Here is a 25019-nt window from a genome sequence, read left to right as displayed (position 1 = left end):
CCTCCTCGAGCTAGGTTGGGCCAAAGCACGAAGATGAAGCTATGGAGGTGGAATTTGTGCGGAAGCGATGGATATGGTGGTGGACTCACAATTTTGGTGAGGTTTTTGGTGAGTATTTGTGGTAGGATGGAGGTGTTTGATGGATCTCCGGAGAGTTTGGGCCAACTCTAGAGAAGGGTGGTTAGAGGGACCTCATGGGATGCTCTAGCCTTGACTTGAGACAAGATATGTTTGCACACATTTTGGCATAATAACATTCAAATTCATCAAGTGATTTTACAAGGAAGGAGACCCTTCTATTTATAGAGAAAGGTGTCTCCAAAGTAGACAAGAAACCCTAAAAACTATCCACTCTTAAAGAGACATGTGGCAATTCTCTTTTACAAAGTTTCTCCACTCTTAGAGTGCCATGTGGCAATCCACTTTTGTAAAGTCTTCTCCACTCATGTGGTAATCCACTTTTGCAAAGTTCCTCCACTCTTAAAGTGCTATGTGACAATCCACTTTTGCAAAAGCTTTCCACTCTTAGAGTGACATGTGGCAATCCACTTTAGGAAGAGTTTCTCCACTTGAAAAGTGACACATGGCCACTTCCTTTTTAAGAAGTGTCTTCACTAAGAGCTTGCCATGTGGCCATCATGTCCCATGGTGGGACACACTCTTTTAAGCTAATATTACAAACCATACAATACTTGGCCCATTATACAAGGCCTAAAAATATACCCTATACTACTTGACCCTTAATACAAGGTCTAGAAATACTTCATGATAGCCCAAGTAAATAAGAGTTTAGCTCCTTCTTTTGGAAATGATTTTAATCCTTCTTGAATTTGTTTGGCCATGCTTCTTGTGATTGGACCCTTAGCTAGGAGTTTGTCATCAAATAGTTGATCCTCCACAAAAGTAGAGTTCTTGAAGTTCCATCTTCCTCTTCCATCCTCTTGACCATGGCTTTTGTGAGTTGTCCAATATGTCTTCTAGATGGTTCTCCATCCATATTTTTCCTGGGTCTTACACAATGAGACATCAAATTAAGGAATATGGTTGAGGAATTTTGTAACAGGGTTAGACATTATGGAAGGAATTGAAATATCACTTAAGTTATTTTGTAACAACAAATGAGTTGTATTGTATTTTAACAATAAGAGCTCGAGTAAGTGAAAGCACATTGCATCAAGTTCCTAGTTATTAAAGAAAAGCGTATAGATTGGACAAATTTCCATAGAACACTAAGGGACAAATTCCATGATAGCATATCCTTTTACTCAAGGACTTCACGCAAGGTGTTTAAGAGCATGTTGCTCATATGAGTACTTTATTGTTTGAGGAATCTTTGGTTTAGTGAAAGTTAGTCACTTTTATGTGTTTTGTGTTTTTTGTTTGATTTTATGTATGCATACATTGTCTTTTGAACATATTTGATTTTCATATATATGTTTTTTATTCAAAAATTAAATTTTTGTATATGAAGGTTATTAATATGATCTCATTGAGATAAAGTAAGGACCAATTACTAAATAGACATGTACATGTCCCTTTTGTATAATTTTCATATTAAACATGTCATGATGAGTCCATGTAATTTGGTTTTGTCAACATTAGTGATCATTGACAGGTTTAGTTGTGATTAATGCAATCAAAACTTATTTGGTTCTATATGCATATGTAATAATCACTAGACAAGATCTTTTGAACATGTTCAAGGAATATAATGACAATTTTGAACTCATAAAATCCAACACATTTACAAGTATAAATGTGTTACGATCGTTATTTTATTTGTTGAAATATTAAAGTGATATAATTAAGATAAACTTATGTCTAAAGACATATATTTCATGAAAGATTAATTTATGTAGAGACCATAAACAATATTTTAATTATATATATCTCTATATATATATATATATATATATATATATATATATATATAAAATACACAGTTAAATGTGTTATAACCATTATTTTATTAGTCAAATTATTAAAATGATATAATTAAGATAAACTTATGGCTAAAGACATATATGTCATTAAAGATTAATAAACAATATCTTAATTTGACGAGAGAGCAAATTATAAATATTAAAACCTAAGAAAAAGAGGTTAAGAAAAACTTAACATCTATGGTACTTTTTCTAAAGTTTCAATGATAAATGTTATATAAAAAGATTATAGTCTCCCTCAATAAACAGATACATTATTCTTGTTTCTTTTATCTTTATCCCCATCAGAAGTGAAAATCAAGAGGAAACTTATGGTACTCTATAGTTAAAAAATTAAATACTATATCAAATAACATTCTTCCATCTACATTGTTTTCAATGACCAATTCAAGTATGTTTTCACATGCTGCTTTAGGGTAATGGGAGGTTTAATTGTTCATTTATTATTGATATGGTTTTGTTGCATAATTTAACAATTTTTTTCTAAGAGATAATGTAAAAATATGTAATCGTTTTATTATGTTTGATATGCATTTATATTTTTCAAATAATACATATATAGGCTTTTAAACTAATATTGTATTTCAAATATCAACATATTTATTATGTTATTGAAAATGTTTGTTGTTATTGAAAATGTTTGTTCTTACTTCTGTATAAGAAGATATATCTTAAAAGTCTCACATTAATTAGATATAAAGTAAGTTTATTGTATAAGTAAATATAAATCTTATCTTATAAATTGGTTTTGTAAAATTGAATTAAATTTAAAATTTACTTTTTAATATCAGGGTTTATCTTAATAAAATTTGTTATTTTTTATCAGTTTATTCTTATACATGTATATAGATGTGTAATATATGTGTATAACAAAATGTACATATGTATGTTATCTTAGAAAATATTTTACTTTAATATAAATTTTCATCGTTACATAATTTTGTCACACACACGTATAATAAATAAATAAGAGTGTACTATAAATAAAAAATTAAATAATAGTAATATGACACATTTTAACATTTATTTAACATAAAATATAAGGTAAAAAGTGTAAACTTATTTTAAAAAAAAAAAATCAAAATAAGAAAGATAATATCAATAAATATAAAAAATTTAAATCTATACAGAATATTTTTCTAAAAAGGTATGCCAATGTCCTACCACCTTTTGTATAATATATATGCTTTTTTTAGAAGGTCCGTTTACTGATAGAATCTCTGACAAGATATGTAATCATAAAAGCATCTTACATACTGATTTCAAATCAACCAACTCGCATCCAATGCCACCTACTACATTGTAAAACGAAATTTTATAATAATTTCGCTATATCCATAATCAGTATGTTTTATGTTATTATAATGAAATATGTTTCGTTTAAATGATTTTTTTGAGTCCGTGTTAGATTTATCTCTAACAAAAAAAACTTTAGTTTATCATATTTACATTAAAAGTTATACTTGGCTGAGGTCTAAACAGAAATAATAACCCACAAAAATTTAGATGTACATTTTCTTGAATTTTTTATTTTAATATAATTTTCATCGTTAAATAATTTATTCGCAAATGTTAAATATGAACTTCGATATGTTAAAAACTTTTCTAACAATTTTTTAATAATAAATTATATGTTATTATTTTATTAGTTTGTTTAAATATATTAAATCAATCACAAACTATTAGGTAAACTTGTAAAAAAAAAAACCGTTGTTAAAAAAACATTTTTCTCGTTAAATATATAAGGGTCTACTGCAAACAATATAAGATAACAATCGCGGTAAGTCTTACAACTTTTGTATAAAAGGAAAGAAACAGAACGTATATGATTTTATAACTTCATTTTGAATTGTTTGTGCTGCAATAGAGACATTTCAGAAATGGTAACCATCAAAGCTTCTTACACAGTAGTTCCAAATCAACCAACCCCAGAGGGTTTTCAATGGCTGTCTGATCCTGACCAAGTGGCGCGTCAGAGCCACACACCCACCATCTACGTTTACCATGCAAAGCACAATCATAACGCATTAATTGAACGCATAAGAAACTCTCTTAGCAAGATTTTGTGTTACTACTATCCAGTGGCTGGTAGATTGAGAAAGTTAGAAGAAGATGGCAGGTTGGAACTGAATTGTAATGCAAAAGGAGCGGTGTTGATTGAAGCAGAATCCACAAAAACAGTGCATGATTATGGTGATTTTATGGATGAGTCCGCCAAGGACTTGGTTCCAACAGTTCATTACACAAACACCCCAATTGAGGAACTTCCCTTGTTAGTAGTGCAAGTAACGAGTTTCCTTGGCGATGAAGCGTTTTCCATTGGAGTTGCTATATCTCATACTTTGACTGATGGTGTTGCTGCCATTCAGTTCATTAACTCATGGGCAAAGTTGGCTCGTGGAGACACATTAGAGCCTCATGAAATGCCCTTTCTGGATCGAACTGTGCTAAAATTCACAGCCCCTCCATCACCCCCACGCTTTGATCACCAAGAATTCAAGTCTTTGCCTCTCATATTAGGAAGAAGTGACACCACTCTTGAGAAAAGCAAGAGGGTAGGCGCCATGTCGTTGAAACTGACAGCAGAACAAGTGGGGAAGTTGAAGAACAAGGCCAATGCTGATAAATCAACAGAAGGGTCAAGACCTTATAGCAGATTTGAGGCCATTGGTGCACATGTATGGAGATGTGCATCTAAGGCTCGTAGATTAGACGAGAATCAACCAACTCTGCTGCGGTTCAATGCTGATATTCGCAATAGAGTAATTCCACCTCTCCCTAGGAATTACTTTGGGAATGCTTTGGTCTTAAAAACTGCATCATCGCGCGCTGGAGAAATCTTATCAACTTCTTTGGGTCATGCAGCTCAGAAAATAAGAGAAGCAGTTGAAGAACTTACATATGAGTATATAAAATCACAGGTACATGGGACAAATTTTTTTTGGTACCCTTTTAATCTTATATCTATTTCTTTGACATTTCTTTTACAGTTTTTCAGTATTTTCTTCGTACTTTGCCGTGAAAAATAAATTAAAATAAAATAGCATGAACAGAATAAATGAGTGAAGGGGAGAATTAGGATCTTGGTCGTGGTCCAAGAATGTATCCGAGATTGTTATCTAAGCTCTTTAAATTTCTGTTTTTGTTTTTCTGCTGTTCTCAGAATGTCGTAAAAAATTCATTTCTGCATGATGCTTTAAACGTCTCTTGTTGCGTCTTATAGCTAAAACGGGCATGGATTGAATATTTTGCCCACCCCCTACGTTTACCATTTTTCTTGTTATGTTCATAGAGCTCAAACAACTTGTTTACAGTTAAGCATTGTTTATATCAACAAAAGAACATGTATACTAATATACACAAGACACTTGGGTGAGATATATTATATTGCGCAACTCTGTTCCGTCTAATTGATTATACTTTACTAATTATCTTATAAAGACGGTATAAGATTTTAGGTATAAGATTTATAAAGGAGGCCTTACATTCCCCAATTACCGCACCTCTATCATCATGAATGGTTAAAGTTGGAAAGTGTACATTCCCTTATCTAATCCTTGACTCCTCTGCACCCTGAACTTGTTCTAAAAATAGATCTACATTCCCTGTTTGACTGTGTTGGGTTCCTCACACCATTTTCCATAGATATTCAGTCCTTGGATATGCTTAAGAATGATTTTCAGTTTCTTTTCTGTTTCTCTCATTTTTCTGCTTTATATAGCAGTCTCTTTACCTGTTCTGTATGTCAAATTTTCTTTTTCAATAACATATATACCTTTTTCATGTTTTTTATCGGATTTTTCTCCCATTTTTATGTTTTTCTTTGAAACATGTTTATCAAAGGTTATCATAATACTTAAGATAATTGTTAATTAAAAAAACAAATAGATGAATCAAATTAGGAATGATCCAATTCGTTTTTCATAATTAAGAGTGATTCAAACATATTAAACTAAAGTGTATAATTGATCAAGTAAATGAACTCCATCATAGTTAGGAAGAAAAATAACCAAATTTAGCTATTTTGAAATGTTTAAATGCAATGAATTGATTAAACCATTTCAAAGCATATTATTTAATTTTATAAATTATAATTAAGTTAAATTTAAGTGGTTTTATTGGTTCTTTTAATGCAATTCATAAAAACATCCTAAAATGAAGGTATAATCATGAATATTTTGACTAATTATTTGAATTTCTCATGTTACTTTTTACAGATAATTTTTTTTTTTTTCAGTTTGACCTCATTAGAAGTCAAGACGATATGGATAAAGCAAGGGCTTTGTCCTTTGGAATAAATGAAGGTAAGGATGCAGTGTTTGTTGGGAATCCTAACCTTCGTATTACAAGTTGGCTGAGTATGCCAATTCATGGAGCAGATTTTGGGTGGGGAAAGCCTGTGTATTTTGGTCTAGCAGGTGGGACTGTACAGGAGAGGGCACTGATTACCCACGATCCAAATGGTGATGGCTCTGTTATTCTGTTTCTACACTTTCAGATGGAACATATTCAGCTTTTCGAGAACTATTTCTATAATGATATATAATATATATATATATATATATATATATATATATATATATATATATATATATATATATATATATATATATATATATATATATATATATATATATATATATATATATATATATATATATATATATATATATATCGAAGAAGACTATATAATGTGCTGTTTATTTATTATTTCAGTCGGTTGTTGATGTTTCGATATATTATATCGAGAAATCGTGTTTATGTTTGTATTATTCTTGGTTTAAGTTGAAGTATTATTTAAGACCATGATCCATTTTATGGCTGATCACTAATGCAGTCAAAGAAAATGATAGCGGTTATTTTCGTTTATAGGTAACGGTTCCTAAATTAAAGCATGTATAAGCAAGGCAAAAAGGGGTACGCTTTTTGCCTCGGTTCAGAATCGAGGCAAAAAGAGTAGGATTTTGTCTCGGTTCACAAGTAACCAAAGCAGTACAATTTTTTCTTTTTTTGTGTTTTTGAAGGATTTTTCGTCTCGATTCCTTATGAACTGAGACAATAGACCATGATCCATTTTATGGCTGATCACTAGTGCAGTCAAAGAAAATGATAGCGGTTATTTTCGTTTATAGGTAACGGTTCCTAAACTAAAGCATGTATAAGCAAGGCAAAAAGGGGTACGCTTTTTGCCTCGGTTCAGAATCGAGGCAAAAAGAGTAGGATTTTGTCTCGGTTCACAGGTAACAAAAGCAGTACAGTTTTTTCTTTTTTTGTGTTTTTGAAGGATTTTTCGTCTCGATTCCTTATGAACTGAGACAATAGAGCGTTTTTTTTTTTTACTTTTTCGCTTTCTATATCTTAGCTCCAAACGGTGATCAAGCCTTTTTTAGTTTTTTTTTTAAACTTTTTTTACTTTTTAATCTTTTCTTTAAATATCTGAGATCAAGCCTTTGTCCATCATCTCAAATGATGTATTAGGTCTTGAGCCTGCTACATATTGATTTGATTTGATAGGTCTTCCATATCTTTGAGTAGCCTGCAAAAGTAAATGGAAACTAATCAATACTTCATCAAAAATTAAAAAGCTGATGAAGATTACATGAAGTATATATCCATAGTAAAAAGTGAAAAGATCATGATTCTTAACACTCCTGTTCATGCGCATTTCTCTTAGATTTCAATAACCTTTTATTAATTCAATAAAGTAAACAAAATGAATATTTCCATTGACGAGAATATTTTCATTGACGAGCATATTTCCATTTGGCCGTGAGACACGATGACCAAGTTCATCTTTGTTTTCCTCTCCTCAGGTGGTGATACCTTCCAATATTAATATTTGTTCTCAACCACAACTATAAAATCTACATTACTACTTAACTTCATAACTTTGATTCCCGAACAACATATACGTATTAATATTACTAGTGATTCTACACATCAGCCGCAAATTCTCCATCTGGAAATCAGTAGAAGAAACGACCATAAAGCTGCTGAAGTGCCTTTTCACTCGCATCTTTTCTCTGTTTTGAAAATCCCCTTTTGAATCACCAAAAGTATATATTTGTTTCTCTCTTGTCTCTTAAGATTCTCATTGTGCCTGATGATCATAGCCAACCGGCAGCCTTCCAAAACGAACCTACCATGCGCCCCCGTTAGCCATCACCGCAACCTAGCACCACCGTTGATCATCTTCACCGCCAATGCCGCCGTCATGAAACGCTAATTCGCACCACCACCATCAACACAGACATGCAATCAGAAAACCCCCAATCGAAAGTCACCGCACTCATCTTCTTCACCGGAAACCTCCATTGAAGCACCATCACGAAGCTCTGTTCATCACCACCTAGCGCCGCCGCCAACCTCCATGTTCGTCTCCATGGCGCAACCCCGTTCAACCTCCATTCATCATCATCAGGCAACGTCAACCTGCAAAATCAAACCAAACCCAGAAATAGATAAATCCTAAATCCCAAGTCACGCCTCCATGACCGAAACCACAATGCTTCAACCTCCAACGAGAAAAGCACCATATAGAAATTGAAACCTGCAAGGGATGGTCTAAACCCTAGAATCACAGTGAAGAAGGGGAACCTTGACTATTTTGGTGTCGGAGCCCATCTCTCCCCATGCTTCTAAATTATTCAATTAACTAGCTTCGGGTCCCCAAAGGCAGAATTTTAACCGAGGTCAAAAAGCAAATTTTCAAGTATTAAGGCATCAGTTGGAATTTTAACCGAGGTGATACAGTGTATATGTCTCGAGTCCCCAATGAACCGAGGCAGTAGATCATGATTCAAAAGGCTATCAGGCCAAAAGTTAAATCTGCAGGAATTTTTCCAGGGTGTTAGGCATTAGTTGAAATTTTAACCGAGGTCATATGGTGTATATGCCTCGGTTACCCTTGAACCGATGTAAAAAAGTTCGACTAAACTACGAAAATGCCACCGCGTTCTGATATGTTGGAACAATCGGTACCGTTATAGAGTTGCGCAGCGGAATAACTTATAAAGCGGAAGGCGTGTTCGGTCAAACTCTTAATAAGATGGTCCTTTTTAGAAATTTAATTTTCTTAGAGACCAATTTCCAAACAGTTGATGTGCATAAAACAGTAATCAGTATAGAGAATAGAAAAAAATCACACAAGCAATTTTTATCCTGGTTCGATTCAAAAGTGATTAACGTTTTCACTAAAATTAGTTTCACAAGTTTACAATAGAGTAAATGAAACAGAAAAAAAAGATAAAACCTTCCTTCGAACGAACGAACCGGAAGAACAACAACTTTGCCAACTTGAAGAGAACCGCTCCGACCTTTGACCCACAAAGTGCGAGCTTCTCCTATTCACAAGACCAGGCAATGCAATGAACTAGCTTTTGGAACTTCCTCAGATCACACTGTATTCTCAAAAGCTTTTCGTTCAACTATCTTTTTCTTAATTTAATCTTCACAGAAAAACCACTATATAGCCAGTTGCTCTGAATATCTAAGGTTAAGTTTCAACTGCCACGAATAATCGATTATTGTAAGTGATAATCGATTATTCAAGTTCGTTACAGGGTTTTCAAAATGTGATAATCGATTATATGATGTGATAATCGATTATTCCTGTATGACTCTGTGATAATCGATTATTGTCATTCCATAATCGATTATTGCAGTTAAAAATGCAAGTTTACAAGGTTTACAAGAATTTCCTACTACATTTAATTTCTATAAATTACTTTTAACTAATTCTAATATCTTCTTCAACTAAAACTTCTTGTAGCATCATCAAAACAAATTTTTTCAAGATTTACCAATACTCCTTATTGGTAACATGATAGGCTTCGGTTGCTCCTAAACCGAAGCCTATTGTTCGAGTTTAAATCCTCTTTTTTTACTAGTGGATTAATCTTGTGCTGAATAATTATTGTGTATTGAATATGAAAAGTGGATGTTATCATAGGAAAATGGTAGTGGTTATTTTCACCTATTTGCATTGGTTTTGCAACCGAGATGTATACAGACGAGACAAAAAGGAGTAGGTTAAGAGGTAATTTTTTCCCTCGTTTCTTTGTAGAAAGTTTTCTTACTTTTTTTTGGCCAGACTTTATGCTTCGGTTGCCTTCGACCAAGGCAGTATAGGGGAGTTTTATGACTCGGTTTTGGGATGAGAGGCAGTAGAAGGTTTTTATTTTTTTTATTTTTCGTCAGCCCTTTTGCCTCGATTATGATCACAACCGAGGCATATTATATATATATTTTTTAAAAAACAGGTCTGTTTCTGCGACAATCACAACTGCAAAAACACCAGTGGGATGATCACCCAACCGCCTTGCATTGGTGTAAAACTCTTTCACCACTGGTATGTTAGTTAGTGGAGGATAAGTGGCTAGTCTCTCCAAATTCCTGTTCTCCAATTTTTCTTCAAACTATGGAGCAAAATCAAGTATCAACCTAGCTTGCTTTCCATCAATAGCCTTATATTCTGGACAATATTGAAATGATGCTAATGTTTGCGGGAAAAGAACTTACTGGAATAAGAGCGTTCTGGTTCCTTATCCTTCCTCTTGGATGCTATAGTCTCGATTCTTTTGCTTGATGAGGAGGGCATCCCTGCATCAAACACAATTCAAAAAACCAAAAGACACATTGTTAAGCATTAGTTAACAACAAACAACTCCTTAAAAACCTTCCTATCACTGCTGAGGGCAAACAGAACCCCTCAGCGCAACCTGTGCAGAGAACCAACATCAAAACAGATTCAAAACACCATTCTACAGAAATCGTGCTCAGAGGAAATTTTCGCTGAGCGGCGATTCTGCAGATTTTTCAAAATCACCCAAAAGTGCTTCTAATCTCCACCCACATGCATTCTTCCTAGTTCCAGCCCTAAATCAAGCAATTTAATCAGTCCAAACAATGATCAATTCATCTAATCATGCATAAAAATCAAAATCTCTCAAGAATCATGCTTAAACAACCATGTTCATACCAATTCATGCTTCCAAAAACACTAGAATGTAAAATGCTTCTACTTACTTGGGTGAAGATGTTGAATATGTGTAGAGTGCTATAAGAATGTGCAAAAATCAGCCCCAAACAACAGTGCTTTGACCAAACCCCAAACTTGGATGGAAACTTGATGCAAAAGTGGTTTAAAGAGAGATTTTTTGAAGGGGGAAGAAGGAAAAAGTGTAGAGAACTCTTTGGAGAGTTCTTGAGAGTGTGTGGGAGGAGAGACATCTGAAAGTGGCAGTAAAGATGCACCCTAGGGTATAAGAATGACCTAATGGGCCAAATCCCACTGAGCCCAATTTAAACAAGCCGAGTCAGCAAAACTGCAGCGTTTACACTCAGCGGTAATTACCGCTGAGCGGCATTCGCGGCACCAAGTCTCCTTCTTCCTAGCTTGCCTTAGGTCTCCTCTACCAACGCCTCTCACTTACCCAATGCATTTAGTCTCTCACATCACTCAAACATTCAATCCCTTTAATTCAACTAGAACAAAATCAAAACAAACAAACAAAGATACATTCAATCAACTGGGTTACCTCCAAAGTAGCACTTGTTTAACGTCACAAGCCTGACCCAAAATCCTCCAGCACCCATCAGTAGGTGCAAATCTTACCATCACCCTTTAGTAGGTGTACCTTCTGAGTATCCTTCAGTAAATATTCACCAACCTAGTGATGGGTCTGTTGCGGCCCATACAAATTTGATGTGCATTAAGAATGTAGTATAGACTAGGAAGTGACTCCTAGGTCGTCTCTCAAGGACCAAATGTGGTTCGAAGCTTAGGTCAAACACGTAGTGGGGGGGTTTGGTGAAGAGATTGTGAATGCAATTGAACTAAACTAAAACATGAAATTAAACATAACAGAATTGAAAGCATTCAAGTAAATGTCAAAACAGTAAGGTCTAACGGTCCAATCAGAGACCGAACTGTCTAAACACAGCAAAACCAGAAAATGCAGAATTAATCAGGATTTGAAAACATAACGCTCGAACAGTAAACACGAAGAAAACATAACAGCAGCTTAATTAAAATGCACCAAATGAACTTAAACATTAAACGCAACAGTAGAAACATCAGTAAAAGCGAACCGAGATTGAAACAACATGTGATAACAAGATGAACAATAAAACACAGTCATAGAACGTAGTAATGAAAAAAATTGATGAACAGTAAAATGCAACAAATAACAAAAATAAAAACACTTGGTTAAAAAATTAAATGCTTATTGAGTGAATCACTTGGAAAACAATTAATAATTAAGAAAATGCATCTTGCGGCTGGAATAAAAGAAGCTACACTTTCAGCTTGCGTGGACCAAATTAAATACACCTAAATCTAATGAATCTACCATTCCATCACCGAAACATCACTAAGCAAAATTCTTGAACAATAAACAAAATTATAAGGTGGAAAACCAAATTCATTTCAGCTGGAAAAAGAAGATGCATCCAATGCTATTAAATGAAATGCTTTAGGCTAAAACAGAAATTCACATTGGTGGAATGTAACTTCAAAGCAAAAGTGTATGAACTAATTGAAGATGCAACTTTTAGCTAAAAATTTAAATACAAACCGAGAATGAAGGCGACAAGTGAAAAGCTTAATGCGTGAAGAACACTTAAAATTAAATGCTTGAAGAAGTAAAAACTAAAAGCTCTTGGAGCTCGGACGTGGCAGCTGTTGGAATAAAAACCGTGCACACCAACACGGGAAGCTACATTCTCCAATTGAATGCGCTACTTCCCTTCCATCCTCCACAGAATCACCACTTCTTATTTTTCTTGCACGTGAGCTCCTCTCCAACCGTGACACCTCCAGCTTTCTCCTTCTCATTCATCCAAAATCCAACATCGTAAACATGGTTCACAACCCAAACTAAGAAAGAAAAATTTTTCTTTTAAGTGGCGGCTGCTTCCCCTTTTTAAGTGCAGCTCCACGGGTTTTGCTTGTTGGACTGCTTCCTCCTTCTGGACCAGCTACAGTCTCTGCTGGACTTGCTTCTTCACATTGCTGGACCTGCTTGTTGGACGCCCTTCTCCATTCAATCATCGAGCATCCAAAGCTGCTCCTGTTGTCTTTTTGAAGGCTGGACTCTTCTCTTTCCAATTGATGCACCCTTTTCCATTGTAGGCCGTAACACCACTTCAATTTGCTTGTGCCAGCAGCAGGACCGTGAAGCACCTCCTTCCTTCCAGCCAGCAACGTTTCCTAATGTCCCTTGCTGGACCAGGCCATGTGCACAAGCCTATTTCTCCCAACACTAAAAAAAATCAATGTGTGCAGGCATTGCAGCAATTTGCTTTATGTCAACACATGCCTTGCTGGACGCTCCAAGTGTGGGCCGTGTGGGGGCGGATGCCCACTTCTCATTCCATCTGCTTCTTCATTTAAACCAAATAAAATGCCTCCTAGGTGGCAGCTGGTGGGCGTGTATGTGCTCCTCCTTCCAGCACCCCCTTCTTCATTTGAAAAGAAAAGAAAAGAAGCTTCTCCAATCAAGCCCATCTCCGTGTTGACTCCCATAATTGAAATCCACACCTCCTCACTTATTTTAGCTTAAAATATAATTAACGTGGCATTTTTCTTTGAGTCCCAAAATATTATTCAACAATTTCCCTACAATTAATATTGCAAATAATTAGTCTCAGATAATTCAAATTAATTAAATAAGAATTTCTGGTCAAATTAAGCCCAATTAGGAAAAATGGGAAAATATTGGACATTCAAGCACAATTCCCTGATTAAATCTAGCATAATAAGCTAAGTGAAATCAAGAAAATATTGACTCATCAAAATAGACCACACTTAGTCTTTTGCACTCCTAGACAAAATCAAGACGCAAATCAAGGAATATTTCAGAGGACATCAGGGGTACGACACAAACTCAACACACAGAAAACAAAGACTCACAAGTAAACAAAAAAAATTACACAGTCCTCAAGGAATCTGGACAAAGAAAAGAAGTAGACAATATCCAACACAGTATCAAAGAAAGCAGATACTCATGAAATCATCCAAGCACTTCCAAGCATGGCAAAATAATCAATCAACTTAAGAGGTGAATCAAAAGCAACAGAACCTCACAGATGCACTATCAGTGTTTCTCTCAAGTGTCTAGGGTAAAGATTTTCAACTCAATGCACTCAAGAAAGCAAGCAACAACAAACTTGGCAAGCCTATAATATCAACACTCAAAACATATGCATGTTCAAATCAAAAAGTTTTTTATGGATGTAATGGGGCCAAGGACAAGGGAGGATATAATATGGATGAGAAGCTATAAACCAAAAGAAATAGAAGCGCAAGGGGGAACAAGTGTAAACGCAGTCAAATCAAACCCGAACCTCTAATTCAATCCTCTTCTTGACTCCATTATTCACAATTTTTTTTCTTTTATTTTTCTCATTTTTCTCAATTTTTTTTTCTTTTTTTCTCATCTTGTCTCTTTTTCTTTTCTCTCTTTTCAGAACAAAACTGTAAGAGACAATATGAACACATATTTACAAAAACAAAACAAGAAAAGGAACCAACTAGCCAATTCATATGAATCCCCAAGGAGACCACACTTGTTCCCAAAACACTTCCAAAGCTCCAAAATTCCCTAAGCTTAAGGTAATCATGGTTTTTTTCACATAGGGCTAGTGAATGAGATTCAAAACAAGGAGAACGGAAAGCATAGGCTCAAAGGGGTTATCAAATGATCACAACAAGGTAGGCTTCTTTGGCTAGAGAGGCTCAAGAGCAAAACTGCCTTTATCACTTCCAAACATGCATATCAATCAAGAATTATCAAGAAGAGTCAAGCCAAGGCATATGTGCAAGAAATCAAGAGACATCACACAAGAAATAACATAAAGTGGCTCAAATCTCACACAGGGTATTTTTATCACAATCAATCATCCTCTCAAACATCATGATCATCTTCCAATCAGAGAAAAACATGGATTTCAAACCAAGTATCAATCAAGTGAAGGAAAGGACACGTCTACAACCTAAACAAAGTCTAGAAATGAAGAGAAACATGCAAAACTGTACACTAGATGCAACAAAAACAACCTAAAAAAGAAAAAAATTTAACAAAGAAAACAAAAACTAACAAAGAAAAATCATAATCTCCCCCAATAGACCACAATTAAACTACATAGTGTCCTCAATGTGCCATAAGCATAAGATCAGAAATCAGAACAGTCAACAGATCATGGACAAGTGCAATAAAAGTAGGGAAAGGGGGAGAAGGAAAAAGAAAACTCCCCTAGGTTAGGGTGGAAGTTGCCAATTTTGGACTATAGGGAGATGTCTTCCACCACAAGATCTAGCAAGGAAGTTTTGGGGAAGAACTGCTTCATCCTCCAGATTTTATCAAGCAGGGAAATGTCTTCCACAGTTGGATCTAAGAAGAAGTGATTGTTGATGAGTGGGTTTAGTCGATGCCTATTGATCTTCAAACTATTGTGTATGTAAGCACCTTTGTCTTCCACTGTGGATGCATGTTGGTCAAATTCATGTGTACCTCCTACAATAGGGTTAGTGCAATGTGGTTCCAAAGAAATGACATGCAGGGGTATAACACCAAATCCCAGTGTAATAGGCTGAACCTCAGATATACCCTCAGAACAAGAATCAAATTCAAATTTAGAAACAATATCAAACATAGGCTAAGATTCATGTTTAGTGCATGGAGAATAAACATTCAGATGTAATAGCAAAAAGTGGTTCTCATCATGCAAAGAGGTAGCATTGAAAGCATGCCCATCAACAATATAATCATCAACATACCTATCAGTACCATAATCATTAACAACATAATCAAACTGCGGTATGTTTACCTCCACTTCCCTAGAGGTGGCTAAAGTGGTGGAAGATGACGACGGTCTACCTAGCTCAAAAGTGTTGCTCATATCAGCCTGACCCTCCAATTCTTCATCAGTCTCCTCAAGTGCAAGAGCAGGGACATAGGGCAGTAGGAAAGTAAGTGGCGTAGTAGTAAATTCATGACACTGCTCCTCATCTCCTATGTGGATGACACTGACATCATTAGGAATCTGAATAGTTTGAAATGGTGATTCCTCTAAATCTTGAGACTATTCCTGATTGAGCTGAGTGGCCATCTGCCCTATCAGATAAGTCAAACTCTGAATGGCAAATTTTGTTTCCTACTGAAATTCCATGTTCTCTTGCTGAAATTGCATGTTCTCTTGCTGAAACTAAAGGTTCTGCATGGTCATCTGCTCCAACGACTCCTGCAATGTAGGCTCATAAGTAAAAGGCTGAGGAGCTATTTGGGCAGGCTCATAAAGTTGCAACTGCTATTGTTGCTGGACTAGCGGAGGCATACAAGTATTTTGGAATGGTGGTTCTTGAAATTGATGCTGTGGGGTACCATACCATTCCATGTTAGGATCATTCCACCCAGGATCGTTGTTGTAACCATACTGCACAGGGAAGAATTTGTCCAAAAACTGATGCTCAAGATCTTCCCAACTGGTGACAGATCCTGGTGGAAGACAATATTCCTAATCCTTTGCTGCTCCTTGTAATGAGTGCGGAAATGCCCTTAAGAAAATGTGATCATCCGGGACATCTAGAGATTTCATTGTAGAGTAGATGAGATGGAACTCCTCCAAATGTTTATATGGGCATTCACCTGCAAAACCGTGAAACTGGGGCAGCAAATGTATCAATCCAGTGTTGAAAACCCAACGAACATCCTCCTCATGAAGTGGAACCGGCTCCCAAGGAGAACTCTCAAGAGTTAGAGGATGAGTCATATTGTTCTCAACATAGAAATCAGCAGAATATACATGAGAACTATACTCAGAGTTAGATGCACCAGGTGTAGTATGAACAAAATATAGAGCACTGGATACAGAAGGAGAATCATAATCATAAGCACAGGCAGAAGAAGCAATATGCTCATAATCAAAATAGGTAGACATGGTGAAAGAAGGGGTAAGGTAGAAAGAAAATGCTTAAAATTATGAAACAATCAAAACAGAACACAATTAAACACGCAACACGCACACACAATAATGCCTATTGGCCAACTTTATTTAAAGATGCTCATAATCATGCTAGGAATTGTGACAAATGTCAAAGAGCAGGGACAATCACTAAACGTCATGAGATGCCTTTACAAGGTATTTTAGAGGTTGAAGTTTTTGATTGTTGGGGTATTGACTTTGTTGGACCCTTTCCTCCATCTTTCAACAATGAATATATTCTGGTAGCAGTGGATTATGTGAGTAAATGGGTGGAAGCATTGGCTTGTCCTAAAAATGATGCTAGTACGGTAATTAAATTCCTGAAGAGGCAGATATTCTCACGTTTTGGCACTCCAAGAGTGTTGATTAGTGATGGAGGATCTCATTTTTGCAATTATTATCTGCTCCTATTTTGAACAAATATGGATCGTCCCACACAAACTGCTTGGCATCATGCAGAAATTTCTTTCTCTGTTGCCAAGTTAAATCTTCCGGCATGACTCTTGCAGCTTTGAAATTTGCCATATCAGCAAACCAGGGCCTCTGCTGAATATACATGAGTGATTCATCTGAAAAAGATTCCCAGATTTCAGGCTCCTTGCTCGTGACCTCATTGTTGACTAACCGTGACAAATGATCAACAATTAAGTTCTCACTTCCTTTCTTATCACGGATTTCTACATCAAATTCTTGCAACAGTAGTACCCATCTGATCAGACGTGGCTTAGAATCTGGTTTTGTCAACAAATATTTAATAGCTGCATGATCTGTATAGACAATCACCTTAGACCCAATAAGATAAGGTCTAAATTTCTCTAAAGCATATACAATGGCAAGAAACTCTTTCTCTGTGGTAGCATAATTCAATTGACCATCATTCAGCACCTTGCTAGCATAATAAATTGGATGAAACTTTTGTTCTTTCCTTTGACCGAGGACAACTCCTATTGCATAATCACTTGCATCACACATTAATTCAAAATTTTGATTCCAATCTGGTGCTGCAACTACTGGAGCTGACACTAGCTTCTGCTTCAATATATCAAAAGCTTTCAGGCAATCTGCATTCATCACAAAAGGAGCATCCTTCATCAAGAGATTACTCAATGGTTTAGCAACTTTTGAGAAATCTTTGAGAAATCTTCTATAAAACCCAGCATGACCAAGAAAACTTCTAATCCCCTTTACATTTGTTGGTGGAGGTAGTTTCTCAATAACTTCTACTTTAGCTTTGTCTACCTCAATTCCTTTAGCAGAGATTTTGTGCCCCAATACAATTCCTTCAGTTACCATGAAATGACATTTCTCCCAATTCAAAACCAGATTTGTCTGAACACATCTTTTGAGGACAATGTTCAAATTAGCTAAACATCTTTGGAAGGAGTTTCCAAAAACTGAGAAGTCATCCATGAATACTTCAATGCATTTTTCTAAAAGATCAGCAAAGATTGCCTGCATACACCTCTGAAACGTAGCTGGAGCATTACATAATCCAAAAGGCATCTTTCTATATGCAAAGATACCAAAAGGACAAGTAAAAGCCGTCTTCTCCTAGTCTTTTGGATCTACCACAATTTGATTATATCCAGAATATCCATCTAGAAAACAATAGAAAGCCTGCCCTGATAACCTTTCTAGCATCTGATCCATGAAAGGAAGAGGAAAATGATCTTTCCTAGTAGCTTTATTCAGCTTCCTGTAATCAATGCACATACGCCAGCCAGTAACTGTCCGAGTGGGAATAAGTTCATTCTTATCATTATAAATTACTGTCATCCCACCTTTCTTTGGCACCACCTGTACTGGACTCACCCATTCACTGTCAGAGATTGGATAGATGATACCAGCTTCTAGCAGTTTCAACACTTCTTTTCTGACCACCTCCTTCATAACAGGATTTAACCTTCTCTGTGGTTGAGCACTTGGTTTATAGTCTTCTTCCATAAAAATCTTGTGCATGCAATAAGTTGGGCTAATACCTTTCAGATCTGATATTGACCACCCAATTGCTTCTTTGTTGGCTTTCAGAATTTCTATCAACTGCTCTTCTTCTTGTAAAGATAAAGAGTTACTGATAATGACTGCCTTTGTTCCATCCTCTTCTAAAAACACATATTTCAAATGTGATGGCAATCTTTTTAGTTCTGGAGACTGTGCTTTGATTGTTTCTTCCTTATCAATTGTTTCGAATATTGGATCTTCCTCTGGACCCTTTTTCAATGTTTCCAAGTCCATCAGACATTCATCAATCAATTTCTCTTCTTCTTCATCCAAATCTTCACATGCATCAATGAGCGTTTTTTCCAATGGAGAAATGTTACGCACCATTCTTTCTTGAACCATACAAACTTCATCAAGTTCATCAAATTGAAAGCATGCTTTGTCATCATTTGGATACGTCATGGCCTTGGATACATCAAAAGTGACTTCTTCATCATCAACTCTCAGTTTAAGCTTACCATTCTCTACATCAATCAAAACTCTAGCAGTCTTCATAAAAGGTCTCCCAAGAATAAGAGGAACATCACTAGTTCCTTCCATCTCCATCACAATGAAATCTACTGGAAATACAAATTTGTCAACCTTCACTAGAACATCTTCAACCACTCCATATGGATATTTAAGAGACCTGTCTGCCAATTGAAGAGCCATTCTGGTTGGTTTAATTTCCAGCCCCTGAATTGTTCTGCACATGGATAACGGCATTAGATTAATGCTAGCTCCCAAATCAATCAATGCTCTTCCAACTTTCACATCTCCTATGGTGCATGGAATGGTGAAGCTTCCTGGGTCTTTAAGTTTAGGAGGTAGTTTCTGTATGATTGCACTGCAATTGCCCTGTATATTTATAGTTTCCTTCTCAATGTACTTGTGTTTCTTTGTGAGAAGTTCCTTCAAGAATTTTGCATATGCTGGCATCTGTTGCAATGCTTCAGAGAATGGTATAGTGATCTCCAACTTCTTAAACAGTTCCATGAATCTTTCCAACTGCTTTTCTTTCTCCTTCCTTGAATAACCCTTTGGATAAGGAAGTGGCTTTTCATACTCTTTTTCTTTCTGTCTCTCTTCTTTCTCATTTTTTTCTCTCCTCTCCTCTTCTTCTTTTTTCTTTTTCTCTCTCTCAACTCTTTCTTTCCACTCACATGTTTCTTTTTCACTCTCACTCTCATTTCCTTTCTCCTTTCTCTCTTTTTTTCTCTCCTCTAACACTCTACCACTTCTAGTCACAACAGTTTTACATTCCTTTCCAAGATTATCATGTTTCATTTCATCAACTATTTTCTCAACATAGACCTCCATTTTTTTAAATGCAGCATCCACATTATGACAATAAGACGCATTTGTTTTTAAAAATCTCTGGAAAGTCTCTTCAAGCGTTGTTGTTTTCTCAACTGGAGTAGATTGCATCTGCCATTTTTGGTGCTCTTGAACCATTGAAACCTGTTGTACTTCCTGTGGTATTTGAGAAAGTTGCATGCTTACTTCTTCAAGCTGTTGGGAGATAATTCTGTTTTGGATAAGCAAGGCCTCATTTAATTGTAACAACTCCTTCTGACTAGGATCTTCTTTTTCAATATTGAGTTCGTTGTCACTAGTAGCCATATTTTCAATAAGTTCAGTTGCTTCCTCTGGAGTTTTCCATTTAATATTGCCTCCTGCTGAGGCGTTCAGCATCATCTTGGTTTGTGAACTAAGCCCTCCAAGGAAAGTTAGGACTACATCTTGATCTTCAAAACCATGCGTGGGAGTTTTACGTAACAAGCTTTTATACCTGTCCCATGCATGCCCCAGTGATTCTTCCATGCCCTGCTTGAATGAAGAAATCTCTTGCTTGCCTTTGGTCACCTTAGATTGTGGGAAGTATTTATTTAAAAATTTTGTAACCACTGCTTCCCACTCTGTGAAACTTTCTTCTGAAAAAGAGTTCAACCAAAGCTTAGCGTTGCCTCCCAATGAGAAAGGAAACAAGCTAAGTTTGATAGCTTCGTCTGGCACCCCATTAATCTTGACCGTGTTGCAAATCTCGTTAAAGGTGGTAAGGTGCTCATATGGGCTTTCATGAGATAACCCATTAAATTGATTACTCTTCACCAGTTGAATTAGTGCTGGTTTGACCTCCATATTGGCTGCATTGACTCTAGGTCTAGCTATGCTGTTAAAGTGCTGAGGTCCAGCAATATTAGTGTAATCTGCAAGAGTTCTTCTAGCATTGTTATTCTCCATACTTCCTGTGCTATGAACAGAACCTTGTGGTGATGATTGTAGGAGAGTTTCTGGAGAAGGGAAAAGTTCTCTAGACGTTCTGATTCTTCTCCTCCTTCTACTTTCGTCTAGACCTTCAAGAAGAGGTTCTGTTGTTTTCTTACTCCTAGTTCGAATTGCCTCCTGCATACACAAGAAAACAAAACCCTAGAAAAGATTTGTTAGCACAAAAAGATATAGAAGAAGATATATATTCAGAAGATAAAAAGATTTAGAAGATAGAATCAAATAAGATAGAATAAAATAAAACCTAATCTAAAAGATAAAATAAAATAAAATCTAATAAAATAAAATAAAATAAAATCTAACCTAATCAAATAAAATAAAATAAAAACAGAAAAATAAAAACAGAAAAAATAAAAACAGAAATTCAAATTTAAAGTCAAAGATAATCAATAATCACACAAATTAACCAGTTAAACCACGAGTCCCCGGCAACGGCGCCAAAAACTTGATGGACAAATTTATGAACACCAAAATATGATGTCACAAACTTGTTTCACAATCGGGAAGTATGACCGAATCGTTCAAGTAATAAACTTGGTAAGACCAAGTATCGTTCTTCCCAAAGGACTCACGGCCTAGTTTAGTTATGTGATTTGTTGATTAGCTAGGACTTACAAACGAAATATTTGGATTTTAATATGCAAGACAAAAAATAAACATGTATGCATGAAGTTTGATCAATGGCAAAGACAAAAGATAAACACTTTCAATGAAATATATGAATAAATATGTTGTTGGGGGTCAATTTCATCTCATCCACTCTCATACATTTTAGGAATTCAACATTCAAATCATCATTGTTAATGCCACTCTCTAAAGTACCATTGAAGATGGCTTCTCCCTAATCACGAGTTCATACAATTCCTAGCATTCCTAATGATTAGTTCATACGTGCAGGAGCTTAACGACAACCAATATAATATTGGGAGAAATTCCCCGGATCTAGACTTCCCCGTACGTGTCCGTATCGACAAAACCAATAATCATGCATTAGAATGAGTTAAACAATGCAAGCATTAAGCAAAGAGGAAAAACCCTAACTAATGATGAAAGAAAGCATAAGTCTTAATTAAAAGATGCAAGCATAAATTCCATATATGAGAGCTTCAAGAGATTACATTGATTCCCCAACAAACATACAAGGTTTAGTTCACCATATTCATGGTGAACCTAGATGAATTACAATGAAAGTATGAAAGAATAAACCCTAAAAAGGTGAAGAGGTAGCCTGAGCATCCAAGATCCTCCTTCAAAGGGGTGGAAGAGAGAGTGTTTGCCTCGTTTCTGCCAAAGATCCCTAATCCTAGGAAACCCTAAAGCTTAAATACCATTCGTAAATTACAAAAAGTCAAGCCCAAGCCCATTAAAGTGCCGCTCAGCGGTAAAATACCGCTCAGCGGTGATTGCGCGTCTCGTTTTCTCCCCTCAGCGGCCATTTTGCCCCTCAGCGGACCTCCCGCAACCTCTTGAGTGCCGCTCAGCGGTAAAATGCCGCTGAGCGGTGACTTCGACTTCTTCTTTTTGCACTCTTTGATTCCTTTTCTAATTCTATCTCTCTCCTTCTTCACTTCTTTCACTAAATTCACCTTAAAACCTGCACAAAAACACTGAAATTAAGCATAAACTTGTCCAGCTCTCTTATTTCTGAAAATATAGATAAAAGGCATGATTTCAAGCTAGTTTCTAAGTCTAAAGGTTGCTTTTAGTATCAATTTTAAGCATGAAAATAACAGTTTTTCAACTGTTATCAGGCATCTAGCATCAATTTGGTTTGTGAACCAAGACCTACAAGAAAGAAATGTCTATCGTCGCTTCATCAAAACCATGAGTAGGTGTCTTTCTCAGTAAGCTCTTGTATCTATCCCATGCTTGCCCCAAGGTCTCCTCCATGCCTTGCCTGAAAGAAGAGATTTCCTTCTTCCCTTTGTTGATCTTTGATTGTGGGAAGTATTTGTTCAAGAATTTTGCAACCACATCTTCCCACTTAATCAAGCTATTTTCAAGAAAAGAGTTCAACCACAATTTAGCATTGCCTCCCAATGAGAAAGGAAACAAGCTCAGTCTAATAGCATCATTTGGAACTCCATTCAGCTTCACAGTATTATAGATGTCATTAAAGGTTGTTAGATGCTCATATGGACTTTCATCTGACAACCCATTGAATTGGTTGCTCTTCACTATATGGATAAACGCAGGCTTTATCTCCATACTTGCGGCATTGACCCTAAGCCTTGCAATGCTGTTAAAATGATGAGGGCCAATAACTGTTGCATAATCTGCCAAAGTACGCCTATGATAATGCTAATTCTTACCATTATCTAAGCATCATTTTAGTAGCAAAATCAACTCTTCTTTAGCTTATTACTTGCTTAAATCCTCTCTTTTATTTAGTTTTAGTATTTATCTATATTTTGAGCTACATTACGTAAATAATACTCTAATCCCTTGTTTTTTTTATCTATTTCGATGTTAGGAAGATCCTCCATTACATTGAAGAGCCTCGGTGATCCAGGAAGTCATTGATTTAACAGTCATTTTCGCTTAAGCGAGAATAATTTAGCTTAAGCGAGAATGACTATCTTCTCCAAGAAGAGTTCTCGCTTAAGCGAGAATAATTTAGCTTAAGCGAGAATTCGGGCAGTATATATACTCACGAGGCGGAAAGAAAAAAGGGTCTTTGGTTCTTTGGAGGTGCGATTTCACGTCTGGAGCTCATGGAGGGCGCGAGGAGCTTGTGGGAACATCTCCTCCTCTTCCTTTGGGTCTCCTTCTTCTTCCATCTTCCATGTTTGTAAGCTTTAGGGTTCTCCATGGAAATGGAGAACCAGATTCATCTTGTTAGGGTTAGATGTAGCCTATGAACTCTTGTGTAATGAATGATTGTTTCGTATTTATAAATGCATTTTCTATCTATTACTAGTATTCTTGTTTCTGATCTTAAAGCTTGCATGTAATGGGGACGTTCATGACTTGATTTTGGGGTTTCATTGAGCCAGGGATGGGATATGAAATCTTGAACTGAAACAAGAGTCCTTGTGGGTCATTGAGCTAGGGATGGGATATGATTCACATGTTATCTTAGATCCTAGTTCTTAATGCGGGTTTGCTTGTTAGATTGTCCAAGGGATTGGAGTTTGATAAGGAAAACCTAGGCTCTTTCACCTAAGGGATTAGGGCTAGAGTGTTTTAGTGGATTGACTTTAGTAAATTGATAGAGAGGAGATGAAATTGGTTAAACACAAGAGTGCATTGGTGAAAACTAACCTTAACAGTGTCATTTCATACCATTTCTAGTCTTTTCCATTTCCAAGGGTCTTCAATACCAAAGTCCAACCTTGTAATTACTTGTGAATTTATCTTTTTGCACATATTCTTAAATGATGAGTTGTTCTTGAGTCTAGATGAGTTGTTAATCGCACAATTTTCTAGTATTACGAGTCTCTTGGGAAAACGATACCTAGTCTTACCACGATTTATTACTTGAACGATTTGGTGCACTTGCCAAAGAGATTAACAAGTTTTTGGCGCCGTTGTCGGGGATTCGTGTCAATACTAGACTTTTGTGAGGTTTCTAACTTATGTAAACTTGATTTTGTATATAGAACTAACTCTTTTGTTGTAAATAGATTTTCACTTTTATTTGGGCTAATTTGTGGCTTTAGCCTAGTTGTGTCTAAGTGTATGCAGGGAGATGTTCACATAAGGAGGACTGTAGCCTCAAAAGCATCATGAAGACCCTGAGATTGAAGGAATTATAGGACACAAGGAGACAACTATGTTGAGCATCACAAGCTGCCCCAAATTCTTCCTCCCTTGAAGATG

The 25019-nt window shown here is 36.0% G+C and overlaps 1 protein-coding gene across 1 annotated transcript; it reads left to right on the top strand.

The window, feature by feature from the left end:
• The first annotated feature begins 3729 nt into the window (after positions 1-3729).
• On the top strand, positions 3730-6497 carry LOC108341411 (spermidine hydroxycinnamoyl transferase). The gene is made up of 2 exons (XM_017579098.2): positions 3730-4864; positions 6181-6497. The coding sequence occupies exons 1-2, from the start codon at positions 3824-3826 to the stop codon at positions 6487-6489; spliced, it is 1350 nt and encodes a 449-aa protein (XP_017434587.1). The 5' UTR covers positions 3730-3823; the 3' UTR covers positions 6490-6497.
• The last annotated feature ends 18522 nt before the right edge of the window (positions 6498-25019 follow it).

This window comes from Vigna angularis, chromosome 6, assembly GCF_016808095.1.
Source record: "Vigna angularis cultivar LongXiaoDou No.4 chromosome 6, ASM1680809v1, whole genome shotgun sequence".
Lineage (NCBI taxonomy): Eukaryota > Viridiplantae > Streptophyta > Magnoliopsida > Fabales > Fabaceae > Vigna > Vigna angularis.
The sequence above is the reverse complement of the archived record's forward strand: the minus strand, read 5'-3'. Positions and strand labels throughout refer to the sequence as shown.